This window comes from Ictalurus furcatus, chromosome 9 (assembly GCF_023375685.1).
Source record: "Ictalurus furcatus strain D&B chromosome 9, Billie_1.0, whole genome shotgun sequence".
Taxonomy (NCBI): Eukaryota; Metazoa; Chordata; class Actinopteri; order Siluriformes; family Ictaluridae; genus Ictalurus; species Ictalurus furcatus.
In genome coordinates, this window is record NC_071263.1 from 2,734,778 (window position 1) to 2,748,374 (window position 13,597).

The 13,597-nt window shown below is 42.9% G+C and overlaps 1 protein-coding gene across 3 annotated transcripts in view; it reads right to left on the reverse strand.

Moving 5' to 3' along the window:
* Positions 1-1,080: 1,080 nt before the first annotated feature.
* The window catches only part of ston2 (stonin 2), a 28,888-nt gene continuing 16,371 nt past the window's right edge, over positions 1,081-13,597 (reverse strand). For 2 of the 3 annotated variants that reach the window (XM_053632922.1, XM_053632924.1), the window contains 3 exons: positions 7,457-9,358; positions 4,639-4,841; positions 1,081-3,671 (listed from right to left, as the gene is read on the reverse strand). In XM_053632922.1, coding sequence (XP_053488897.1) covers positions 3,609-3,671; positions 4,639-4,841; positions 7,457-9,358 — 2,168 coding nt within the window. In that variant the 3' untranslated portion in view covers positions 1,081-3,608. Of the gene's footprint in view, positions 3,672-4,638; positions 4,842-7,456; positions 9,359-10,866; positions 12,726-13,597 lie in introns of those variants that run through there. The other variant, XM_053632923.1, reaches the window with a different exon arrangement.

The window sequence follows — 13,597 nt, forward strand, 5'->3', positions numbered from 1 at the left end:
CTTGAAGGGTCAGATTGCTCTTCGCTGCGTTACAAAGCCGGTCCTCTGCTCGGGCCGGGAAAGCTATTCAGCTTCGAATCACTGCTGAATAAGGCACACTGACACTCTGTTCTAAAGCCAAAAATGGGAATTAATGGGACTGACGGAACCTTTTTAAACCACAGAGGGACTCGGGGGGGGGGGGGGGGGGGGGGTAATTAAAAACGCTCTGAAAGAGAGTCCCGTTGCCTCAGAAAAGAAAATTGGAATCACTATAATTCTTTATTCTGGTTAATATGACTTATCAGAGCCTGGGAGGGAGGGGCCTGGGATTCTGCTCCGTTTTCATCGTCGCTCCTCCTAATTATTATTGCTTTTATTAAATATAGTCAAGGTTTTTACGTTCATTCGTGACTGCTAATTAAACCTAGAGTCTGTGCATGCTTTAGCTTGATGTGGGGGGGATACAGCACGAGTAAACATTATCGCTCTTCTCCGAGAGTTTTAGATTCATTCACAGGAAGCTGAAGGCACCAAAAAACCTGTGCGTTAGGTGTGTAACGCAATGCCTCCATGTCTGTCTGACATTTCTACATTGATTTAAATCTAAACACAATCACTACGTCTTCTCCAGTTCAGAACCAACCACACATAAAGACGTGTATGGATTTTTCCGAAACCACCACAAGCTTGACCAGGCATTTACTAAGGATGAAGGAGTAGGAGTTGGAGTTGTATTGGGCTGCTCGCCTGCGTCACACCCAGACTTCCATCCACGTTTAATCCGGAGAAATCTGAAAAACGCCGTTTTTCCGCGTTGTAGTGTGGACCGATGAAACTGAGCTACTCAAAAACGACGACGTATTTTTAAGTCACGTGACCCATTCGAGTCGAGACGAAGTAGCGCAGTTGTAGGGCCTGATATTAAATCTTTAACAGGTCTATCCATCTGTATGTCAATTTGTCCAACCTTCCGATCGCGTTTGTTAAATAAACGCCTGACGGAAATAACGCAGGCCAAAGCTCCTTACGTTTTTTTTTTTACGTATGCGCAGTATAGGGATGAACGCCGTTTTAAATAAAGTTTTAAGTGTGGACATTTTACAACATTTATTTATTTTTAAAGTGTAGGCAGAGTATCAGGCTAATCAGGATATGATCTCATGGATACACGGACGCATCCGTACGAGTCTCGGACCGCGGCTGTGTTTTTGTCCGTTTTATTACATTTTTATTTATTTATTTTTAAATTCTGAAATAATCATTTCCAAAAGAAAATCGAGAAAAAAGAGCAAGATGTCAAAAAGGCAGCTCCGAGCTATAAAACACTCGCACCACCACCGGATCTATCTGAACACTTGCACTCTCTCATTTTACAAACACTAACGAAGGAGTAATCGGCAAACAATCGGACGTATTATTAACCGATTTTGTAAAATGATTTGAGAATAATAACGGTAATTATCCAAATTATTAATACAATTGCACAATTAAAGAAAATAAAGAGCTTGTTTTTAAAAAAAAAAAAAAAAAAAAATTGCTTTCTCCAGTCTCGAACACTTTTTTTTTTTTTTTAAATTATTATTTATTTATTTTATTTGACCTCCTCTGCAATAACAATAAAAAATTTTTGTTTCAAACTTCGGTCAAGAAGCACTGATGGGAGGGGGAGAGTGGGGACTCGAAACAAATATCAAACAGCACTGAAAAGAAAAATAACCAAACAAGAAAGTCTGAAATTTGGACCAAAAGGGAATTTTTTTATTATTATTATTTTTTTTTAAAAAACCTCACGTCACTGCCACCACTGTCTACTAATATTAAAAAAATATTAACATTATACACTTGCACTATCAACACAAATATAACACTAAAACAATACAGTAGATTTTCTCCCCGATATCGGCACTGACCTCGCGACGAAGCGACGCCGCAGCAAGACCCGATCCGTTCGACCTGAATTTCTCAATTTACAAAATGTCGCTTTTCGGCGTCGGGGTAAAAATAAAAGATCAGTCAAATATATCTCGTGTGTTTGTAACGCAAACAGTGTTTTCAGAAATGACCTTCGTACTGACTTCTGCGTTATTGTACTGATCTACATATATACACACGTTACACCTGCGTGCAAAAGTTTGCGTACTCGCGGTGATCTGAAGGAAGCATTCGGTGTGTGAGGATGTTAGAGACTCTGTGCTTTGTTGTGGCCGGCTGTCTTGTTGCAGGATACAAAAGATTTCATTTTGTTAAGTCATTCATTATAACTCTGTCCTGAAATGAAAGTAACTTTGGGGGGATTTATTTAAGCCGTACGCTGCGCGTCGTGCTGTTCTAAGGGAATAATCGAAGACGGAGCCACTGTTCCCTTCCCTCAATTCTAAACAATTACATTGTTTAAAAAAAAAATGTATTAATGATGTGCTGTACTAATAGTGATCATGACCTCAATCTAGGATGGAATTCAAGTTTAACTAGATTTCCTCTTCTTTTTTTTGTGCAGATTTCATCCCTCACAGACCCCAGTCGAGTTCCTCCATTTCCTCGCTGAAGGGCAAAGAATCTTGTATTAAAATCTACAAACCAAACTGGGATACAACGATCAGCACCACTACTGGTGAGTACTGGGATTAGTGTTTTGGTTTGTTTTTTCTTTCCCTTTTTCTTCTGTACAAACCTCTGAGGTGCATGTAAGGAAACACTTTACATTAAGGTTCCCCCATGAAAGAATATCAATATGTGTTTCTGTAACATTGTGGAAACTGGTAGATATTTATTTATTATTTTTTAAACTGACCTTTTCCCTAAACAATTACAAACTGGGCAGAGCACTCGGGTACGGGGCTGGGTGACTGTCACAGTATTCTTTTTTAAGTGTAAAACATTTAAACTGTGTTCCCTTTTAAATTTGTTTATATCGTGAGATATATTTTTGTCGTATGGCCCAGCCTTACTTGGAACACGTTTAGGATCGTGCTATAAATTTAATTTAGACACATCGAAGGTCAGTTAATACACGCGTTCACACGGATTTGTACAGCGGAAGCGCCACGTAAATGGATTTAAAAACATGTGTAGATGTTCTCTGTAATGGAGATGTTTATTTGACGTTTACGGAAGGAGTCTCCGGTGTCGGTGGTAAAGCTGTAACATGGTGAGCACCACTCCATCATTGAGTATGTTTACAGGAGTTTTGTTTTTGATTTTTCAAGTGCAGATAATTATTTGTCATGATATGTGTAAATAGACAACTGCGTACTTACCTACTATATAGTAGGTAAGTACATGGTTTCATACTCAAAGTGAACGCGGCTGACTTTAGTTAAGGGAGCCTTAAGGTAACGTGATGGCAGAAATCCTGTAAAGTTAAAACAAAGCTTTTCTAAGGAAATTGGCTAGAAGGTTGAGCCAGGCTTCATGGAGAACCTGCTACTGTGTTGTCCTGAATATAAGGCTTGATGTGGCATTGAGCAACTTGTACAAATGTTCTTACTTGTTTCACATCATTTCTACTCAGAAAAATCCCATGCAGTCCTTTTTATTTTAACAGCAGTGTTTCCAGGCATTCAAAGTGCAACTTTTTTATCCCCCCCCCCCTTCCAAAGAAAAAACCATGAAGAAGCGGTTCCTCATCACTGCTGAACGCACCGCCCTGCCTGCTCCTCCGGTCCCTCGTTCTTCTGCTCCATCTCCACCTACAGGTGAACACAAATGAGGGGGAAAAAGACGATGTAATGATGCACAGCACCCAACAGAGGGCAGTCAAATCCTGCAACTGGTAAAAGGGTGAGATTTGAATCTTAACACTTAGTTCACAAGTTTAATAAATTATGTTTAGTGACTTTTTGAAATAGATTCTAAATACTTCTCATTAGGGTTTTTTCTCCCCCCCAGAAGAACCTAGTTAAAAGAGACTTCGTCATTGTTTCAAATATCTGTTAACCTCAGCATAGGTCTGTGGCTAATGCCTTGTTGCTAAGCAACAAAAGTGGCTTGTTCTAGATTATACTTTTATTTTTCTATAAGAAAAAAACTCTGGGTTTTTGCCCCATGGGTTCACCCTGTGACCTCTTTAACTACAGTCAGCAGAGGGCCCACTGCTCATATGGTAACCCAAAGATGGTACAAACCCTTTTGTTTCCTCTACAGCCACCCAGCTTCTAAACCCCTCCTGTGAAGATGAGCTGTAATGGGAGCAGATGTTTGTGGGCAGTGACTCTAGCCACCTTAATGACATGTTTGGATTGCAGCAGGGAAAACAGCTCTGGCAGCTGAGACAGCAGGTTGCTGGAGGGTGACTGCCTGTCTTTCAGCCACTGTCAAATGGCTGATGAGCTTTAGCAGGAAGTGATTCGTTCCCAAAAGGCATGCACACATCACTGTGCATGGGAGTGAGATCACTAAACCAACTTCACCACCATTTTCAGAAGAAAAAGGGACTCTATGCCTGAACAGTGACCATGCATCTTGTCCCCACCCACAAAATGAACTTGACTTGCAAGTAAACACTGGTGAAAGGAAATGTCTCAGAAATGAAGTTCTCTGTGTGTGTTCATGAATACATTTATGTGCACAAATCATGCTACCGTGTCTTTTGTTTTTAACACCCGCACGTGCGTCAGCCGTTCTTTATACCATAGTAACCCCACACATGCACAGTACCTGGTAGGAGTAATGCGCTTTGTAAGTGATCCACTTCTTCAGCTCGGCCCTGTCTCGGACAGACAGGGAGCGGACGCTGGTCTTCGAGGCTGAAGCAGCAGGCATGTCGAACTCCACCTCCAACACATCCTGGAACTTGTTTGGCACCTCCCAGTCAGAGCCCAGCTCCAAACGGCAGAAGAAGGTGTGAGGGTGACCCAACACTGGGGAACAAAACAAACACTGGCTTAATGATGGCACAATAGGAAGGAATTCTCTGTACTATAGAGAGTTTTACTGGAAAGAAAATGCAGAACTACCTCTAATAGTTATAATCACACTTTTAGAACACCACAGGAACTACTATTAAGAGTTAAAAAGTAGCCTAAAACTTTAACTCGGACTGTTACGAAGTACCGACACTGGAGACTCCTTCCATAAATGTTAAATATCTTACTTGCTGTTACTATAGAAAAATAATACACTCCTTGTGACCAAGCAGATGGATACAGAATATTTCAATAAAAACCTCATGCTGCATTGAAGAGCGTCCATCCTTAATGTCTGTGATTCAAGATTGTTGCTCATCAGCCAAAATCTCACCTCAATCCACGTTAAAACTCTCTCCCATGCCGTCTACACTGTTCTCCCAGATCAGATTCGGCTCGTCAGATCATTATCGCACCATCAAAGAGCTGAAACAGGTTTTTCAAGCACAGGACAAACTGTGCACGGTAGGGTTCCCGTGAGTTCCAGGCGGCCGCGTGACGTTACGATACTGGGCCGACTTCCCAGGCACAAATTATGCGTGGTCTAAACGGCATGGGGATTCGCTCTGTTTTTACAATCTAAAAAGTAAACGCAAGCTGTTCGGGAAAACAAGCATATGTCTGGATTAACACAACAATCGGAATGGAGTAATTAAAACGTGATCATGAATGAAAGACAACAAAAACTGTTATTACATGGGACGCTAGAAAGAAGAAGAAAGGGAAAAAAAAAAAAAGCAACATTAACTGTAGAAACTGTGGATTGTAACCTTGTGTAAGAATGCATTGAGGGAAACACGAAATGAAAAGAAAGGCTGCAGGGGGGTGTGACCTAATGAATGATGACAGCTGGGGCTTTGTCCAGCCAATCCGACACACACAGAGGAAACCCTGCTGATCTGCCACTGAAAGGTTTGAAGCACAGGCCTATTGAATGCTAACGCTACACGCATAGAAAAGTTAGACGGTAAATAACGAGTGTTTTCTCTGCTTCTGCACACTCAGGAATGTAATATCAGCCCAGAAACAAAAGGCAGCAGGGATGTGATTTGCACAGGGAATTTCAGTCTGTTAACGTGCACGTGTTTAAATCTATTTTATACCATAGAGCTGTGGATTCATTTTCTAGAACTGCAACTCTGACGTTTATATGAATGTGCTCGCTCTAAAGTGTTATCGTTTCTATAGCGACAACTTACACGGGAGCTTGTATGGGCGGATGGGAAGAAAGGAAGGAGTCTCCAGTGCCAACACTTTGTAACAGTCAGAGGTAAAGCTGTAAAAAGTTTTTCTCTGAACTTTATATAATATAGCATTAAGCTAGCTTCATAAATACCAGATAATCTTGCCCTATAGATGCCTGGACACTGTAGGGGTGCCATTTCTTTTGAGAGCAGCAGTTTTGGTTAGGGAGAAGTAGATTAAACTGTCTTTTTCTCTCTCCCCCCCCCCTTTTTTTTAAAAATAAGAACAAGGAAGATGCTTTTAAAGTGTCAGTTAGCAACACTGTTCATTATTTTGCCCATTTCTCACCCTGATGCTAATTCTCCAGCAGCTTTTCTATATTCTTCAGTAGAAGATCACTTCAAAAACGACAATTCTGGTGTCTCTCTGATTTATGTTAGGAACCGTACTGCGCACTGGAGCAATGAGCCTAATGTTTAAACCTGTTTTAGAGATAAAAAAAAGGGTTCCATCACTAGTAATTTATAGATGAGGTTATAAAAGATGGATGAAAAAGAGAACGCTTGTGAGAGAAATAAATGAGGCCATTACAAAATGGTTCCTAAGATGTTCTTTAGACAAGAAAGGAGTTCTCAGCTTTCTAAACAGGTACTACTTGGGACTGTCCTTCAGTCTAGGTAGGGTTCTACACAGAAACTTTTTGTAATACTAGATTCAACCTTGACCTACCACAGAAGCTGGTTGACAAATGGTTTTACGTACAGGTTTTATGTAGAGTTCCAAGTAGAACCCATTTAGAAAGCTAGTCGCTTTCCGAAGAACCCCTGAGCAACCCTTTCAGGCAGTGTGAACCTACAAATAACTTCTCTCGGCACTTCCTTATAGGATTCCTCAAGAGTTCTGTAAAAGGTTAATAAGCGTTCTGAACATGTCCTACATGGAACCCTCTACTTAGAACATGTGTCATTCTACGGTTAGCATTTCCCCCGCTAAGACTATATTGGTCAAACAACCTCTATACTTCATCAAGGGATTCCTCAAGGGCACTTTGGAAGGTATACCAGCTTTCAAAATGGGTTCTACATAGAACCTTTGGTTCTAGTCCCACTAGAGCAGTCGTCACCAAACCTGTTCCTGGAGATCTTCCTTCCTGAAGACTTTAGCACCAACCATAATCGTGCCCACCTGACCATCTAAAATCATCGCCTCCTCAAGAAGTTCTCGCTAAACTCGATAACAGGTGCGTTAAAGTTTGGTTGGAGAACTCAACAGTGGTTAAACCCACTGCTTAACCAGAACCGTACCTGAGATATAATTACCTCTTTGGAAAACTCTAAAAATAAATAAATAAATAAATAAATAAATAAAAGACAGTACAGTCCTACCTGAGTTTTTGTCTGGCAGGCGGCTGATTCTCCACACCACGGCTCGGAAGGCTTGCTCGTACTTCGCGGTGCCCAGAGTAACCCGCATAGCTGGTTCTGACCCCGAGGTGCTAGCGGAACCGAAGCTGGCTCCTTTATTAAAGCGTGCCTTCAAGGACTTTTCTCCCGTCACGCTCTCCCTGCGGAAGTTCTTTGCCCACGTATCAGGTATGGGGTAACGGATAACAACGTTTTCACATGGTATCAGCGTTAGAGGGTCTCTACTGGCTGAGAAGCCTGTTGACATCACTAGCCAGGACTGTAGCTCCACCTCCGCACCTCGAACACTGACGACCGTCCTCAGGGTGAAGGGCAGAGTCTTCTCTGCGTACGCTGTCCGGAAACGCAGAAGCTCAAATCTCCGTCCTGATGGGGGCTCGAAGGAGATCGTCCTGGACCGTGTAAACTCTGGTTCGTCTGCGCACCCGTGCAGTCGACAGTCGCGTAGACGGATCCAGCGTGTGGTAGTGTTGGGGATGATGTCATGCCGGGACACCACCTCTTTACCTTTCACCTGGACATCGTTGAGGCCTATGCAGCAGGGGGGTGAGCCCGTTAAGAAGGCAAGCACGGAAATCCGGGTCGTTACCAGCTGTCGGAGGATACGGTTGTCTCCTTTTGACAGAACCCCGTAAAAGCTATCTACAACTTCAACCTGAATCTCCTCTTCGGAGTAAGGCACGGGGGAGTTGATGGCGTCCACGTCTGCAGACAACACCGCCAGCTTTTCCTGCAAAGCATACCTGAAGCTTAGAAAATCCCGGTAGTCCGTGGTCCCAAGCTTTACCAGTTGCTCCTTTACAGGCAGGTGAACCACGGTGACTTTTGGCTGGATCTTGCGCTTCTCCTTGTATACCACTTGGTCCAAGCTGAGAGTATGGACACGGCTGTTCTCTTCATAGTGTTGCATTTTGTGTTCGGAGATCTCGAGCTGGACACCGAGCTGAAACTCCTTAAAGTGTTTCTCCAGGCCTTTCTCATAGTAGAGCCTCAGCTTACCAGCGTCGCTCAGTCTTACGTAGATCGGCCCCCAGTGCCGAGAAGACATGATGTTCTTCTTCTCGGGAATGCGCAGGAGCATGGGCCAGCCATCTTGAGGAGCCATGTGAGCCGGTTCATATGGGATGTCCGCGTCGTCCCCTTGGTCCAGGGAGTCATCTGGTAGAGAAGGTTCCTGGTCAGGATCAGAGATCTGCATGTTTTTGAACTGATCCAGGCCATCGCAAGGGAAACCTGTGGGACCAGTCCCACTCCCATGATCTAAATTCCCTGCAGTGGAAAAGAAAAGGGAGGAATCCCTTTGGGTGTCAGGATTAGGGAGAGGAGAATCGAACGAGAAGGCGGGAGGTGTCCCCTGGGTTTCATGGCTGTCCGATGACGTCAGCGCAGTCTTATTAAAATAGGCACTGAAAGGGTTAATAGGAGAGGGCTGGACGTTTGAAAAATCCTCGTGCAGAAAGGGATTCTTCTTGGAGTAAGGAGTGCTGCTGTTTAACAGCGGGCTTTCCAAGACAAACACAGTATCCGTTCCATCTGGGGTTAAATCCAGAATGTGTCTCTCCGTACTCTGGTTTTGGATGGAGGACACAATCAAGTTGCTATTGGGGTCCTGTAAACGTAAATTGTTCAGGTTACCAATCCTAACGTTGGATGGTTTGGCCGCATGCTGGTAGGCTTGCTCCTCCACGTAATCATCATCATCATCATCATCATCGTTATCGTTATCATCAACATCATCATCAAAAGTGACCCAGTTGGCAAAGCGGCTGGTGTTTGTTTGGCCATTTGTATGCGTGATGTCGGATGTCCAGTTGAGTGCATCCATGTTGTTTATTCCCTCATCCTCTAGGCAAATAGATGAATCTGCAAAGTGAGAAAAAAAGTTGAACTTTCCACATCTGCACAAAAATGACAGTCAAACGAGTCGTTTAACTATGTTAGCACAACGTTCATTCACAGCCCGGTTAAACAAACATTACAGATTTGCTACATCACACACTGTTTATTATACTCATAACATACACTCATTTGTTTCCCTTAGTCTGTATTAAAGCACTTGACTAGCTCGCCGCAACTCATTATATTACGTTTGCTACCACTTTTTAGCCGTGTCGGTTTCCAAGCAACCAAAACATCCAGGGCAGCACACTGGAGCTTTTACTCGTCCGGTTGTTTAGCCAGAGATTGTGATTGACGTAGCTGACTACCGATTAAGTGTTGCACGATGTTTAGCGGTTAGTCATGTTTTGCTCAAACAGGGGTTTGGTTTCAACCACAGTGGAACTGCTGAATCAAAACTATCACGCACATCTCGTGACATTTATATTTAAAAAAAAAAAACAAAACAACCAAAACAAACACAAACAACCTACATAAATATTTTGCATTTAGTTCAGAGAAAGTGCAAAGAAAAAAAAACCCAAATGAATCACTCGACCAACACGAATGCAGCTGGTGGCCGCGGTGTCTGATACCAAGCTGAACTTCTTGCTCATAGCACTTAGCAGCAGAATACGGGGGGGGGGGGGGGGGGGACGACACATTTCACCTGTTGCTAGGCACCGGCTTTCTGTCTTTCAGACCCATTTCCACTGCCAGTGCCGCAAAGGAGAATGAACTTGCACAAAGCAAAGTATGGCCTTCACATGCGCTTATATAAAACTGCACAAGCATCTAGGTGGAAATGAAGTGAACAAACAAACTCTTGTTGGTTATCCATCTCTAAACTTCCAACAAGTAAAGAATCAGCATCTCGAGGGAAAACGGCACTATAAAAATGTTTTTTTTTAAAAATGGAAGCAAAAGCAAGTCTATTCATGTTCCAACAAAAGCTAAAGCAGAGCTCCTAAGGCTCAGATCTGAAGCTTGATCAGCAGCAGACGTTAAGTAGAGTTACACCAACAACAAATATTCCCAAAACAACTCGCATTCCACTGTTTTTTTCATACTTGGACCTAACGGGACACTTGAGCTACTCAAAAAGAGGGGCTTTAGCACGCAGATTATCTTTCAACACTGAGGAGACCGGCTGTTTCTAAGCACCAGCTTCTCCTGGTATGTCAATATTAGGATCATCATGATGCTAATAAAGCACACACACACACACTTCAATAATTCAATAAAGCAATAAAACATTAAAGCTTAGGAAAGAGATTACCCAGCATCGGGGAAAGAGGAATAAAGCATTCAAAAGTAGGAAGCAAAATTCTGGCTAACTTCCTTCGTCCATGTGCAAAACAACATGCTGACAAAAACCTCGAAACAAAACTGCAAGCAGAGCGTTTTATAACTGTAAAAGAAACATAAAAGCATGAATCTCTGACCCGCAGTTTGAGACGATGCTATAGAGAGAGAGAGAGAGAGAGACTCACCGGCGAGCAGGACAGCAGACGGGGCAGTCGCTCCGAGAGCGCAATCCTGCAGTACTGGAGTTGGGAGGTCACGTGAGGCTCTGGCCACAAAGTTGCCCGCATAGCTGAGCTGAGACATGTAGCTGCCTGTCTGTCTGTCTGACTACCTCTCGCTCTCTCCGCCCACTCCTTCTCTGATAGCCTGCTCTCCAAAAGGTATCTATATACACACCATCTATACAAACCCAACCCTACCCATAACAAAATGGTAACGCGATAATTTTTTTTTTTTGTCATCCTCTGAAAAACGCAGAGCATGCAGATCAAACAGATAACCGTCATGGTATACAGACTATAAAGTAAAAAAAAAAAAAAAAACCATACATGATCATGGGTCATATTGGTTTTAAAAGGTACATTTTTAAAAGAGTTTTGACGAATAAATCAACCAAAGTCTGTCAGAAAATATTATGGGTAGGTGCAAACAATAATTACTGTGAGAGCAGGGGACTGATCTCACAGTAATTATTAAAATAAAATAAAAAAAAATAGACAACAGTCCCACATAAACCAAACTTTCTGCAGGAGTGGGAGGGGTTAATCAGTGGACAGGATTGGTCAAATTTTCTGTATTGGTTAAAAATTCGGAAGTAGTGGGCAGGACTGATCAAACTCTTTACTGAAGTGGGTGGGATTAGTCGAGATCATTGAGAGAACCAGGGATTGGGAAATAAACAAACAAACAGCCCCACATAAACCTCTAATATGCAGCTAGTCCTGGTCTGTATCATGGAAAAGTCTGTCCAACTTCTTCATACTACAGAAACGCCAACACGCCTGATCTCCTGCTCACCTGCTCAGTGTTAAGAACAGACAGCCAGCTTGTTGTGTCTCCTGGTCTTTATACTCTAATCTGCCCAGAGCGCTCCCTCACCCCTCTCTCCTCTATTTCTATTCATCAGTCTTTAATCCTATCCTCTACATGCACCCTGCTACACACACACAACCTAGCCTTAATCCCTAGGGGTACGTTGCATTCAAAATGGACTTCTGAAGAGTACGAGAGAGTTCTGACTATCAAAGGAGCATGTTGTGCAGTAACATTACTGCAAGAAGTGTAAACCTAGCACTCAGGTCTCTCTCTCTAAAAAAAAAAAAAAAAAAAAAAATCCCCAAGTAGTTAGGGTTAGGTTGATATTAATTTGATCAAATATATATTGCTTGGTAGTGAAGCTGCTTTGATCATCGCCACATGATGACATCAAACCCTCTCGCTTTCCCTTTTTTCAAAAAAAAAAAAAAAAAAAAAAAAAATCACCCAACCAATCAGGTTGCAAGTTGTAAGGAAACTAAAAACAAGCGCATTTCTGGGACGTCCTACTTTTACTGTGGCTGCATGCGGTCAAGTCAAACAAGCAGCTCAAATTCTCTTGATTTTCTGCCTCCAGAACTACAGCAAAGACAACCAACCTCATCGGAGTTACACCAATCTATCCCACCATCTATATTTCATCGGGCGGAGTCATGTGTGGATTTATAAGGGTCAGAGGTCACAGAGAGGCAGGAAGCATGTAGCGGTGAGACTTTGTCCTGCCGCACACCTGACGCATCAGTGCTACCTGCGACTGATCGCGGATACCACTTCACTTCCGGGCGTTCTTTATAAATGCTGCGGATTTACAGAAATACTGCAAAACTTTATGCACGTTTTGGTTAAAAATCCAGTCACGCTCACTGTCCTCACCGTGCTCCAGTTACAGCCTGTGTGAGAGGAAACAGCTGGACAACTACACGCCTTCATGGGTCCCATGAGCCTTCTCGGCACACAGCTGCCATAAAGACGTAATGCTCTCAGTGACACAACTGCACAGCTGCATTAATATAGCACACACACACACACACACACACACACACACACAAAAACTCACACCACCTTGGTCACATGTGGAGGCAGTGAAGAGAGAAACGCAAGACAGAAAAAAGACGCGTACACGCAGGACGGGTGTGCTATTGTTTACATGTGCATGATGTGTATATCATGGGGGACGCCATCTTGGACAAAAACAAAGTCCAAACAAGCTAATTCAAACGAGATCCAAGTCGCATTCAAACAAGCTTCAGAGTCGTATATAAATGAATTCAACAATTAAACAAACAAATCATACAAATGAGTTCAGTAAGAGAGTTTTAAACCGGCTCAGAGTCATACACAAACGGGATCTGAATCAAATCAGAGTCAGAGTCAAATTCAAACAAGCTGAGATTCGATCTCGGTCAAACTCGTATTCAAAGTCGGAGTAATTAAATTGTGTTCAGATATGACAAGACGTAATGCACGTCAATTTCGAATACAAGTTTCCCTAAAATTGGATTCTGTGGCTTAAAGCAGTGGTTCTCAACCTATTGTAACTAAAGCCCCCAACATCCCCACCAAGCCTCCCCAATCATATGGCAATGATGTAAATTGGGACGAAGGGCGCGTCTCGTTATCCATGACATTGTTAAATCTCCGGCTCTCGGCCCCTCACTGAACAGAGCAGACGCAGAGAGAGGTGCAAGTGCAGAGGGAAAGCAGGACCTCGCGCTTGCAGGACCGTACTGCCGACATTTGGAAAGTTGCTAAGGTTTGTCCAAGAAGTCGCTAGATTTGGCGCTACGTGCTTTTTTATTTGCAAAAAAAAGTCGCTAAAGGGGTCTGAAAAGTCACCAAGATGGCAACACTGGTCTGCACTGACAGCTAGATAAAAGGCAG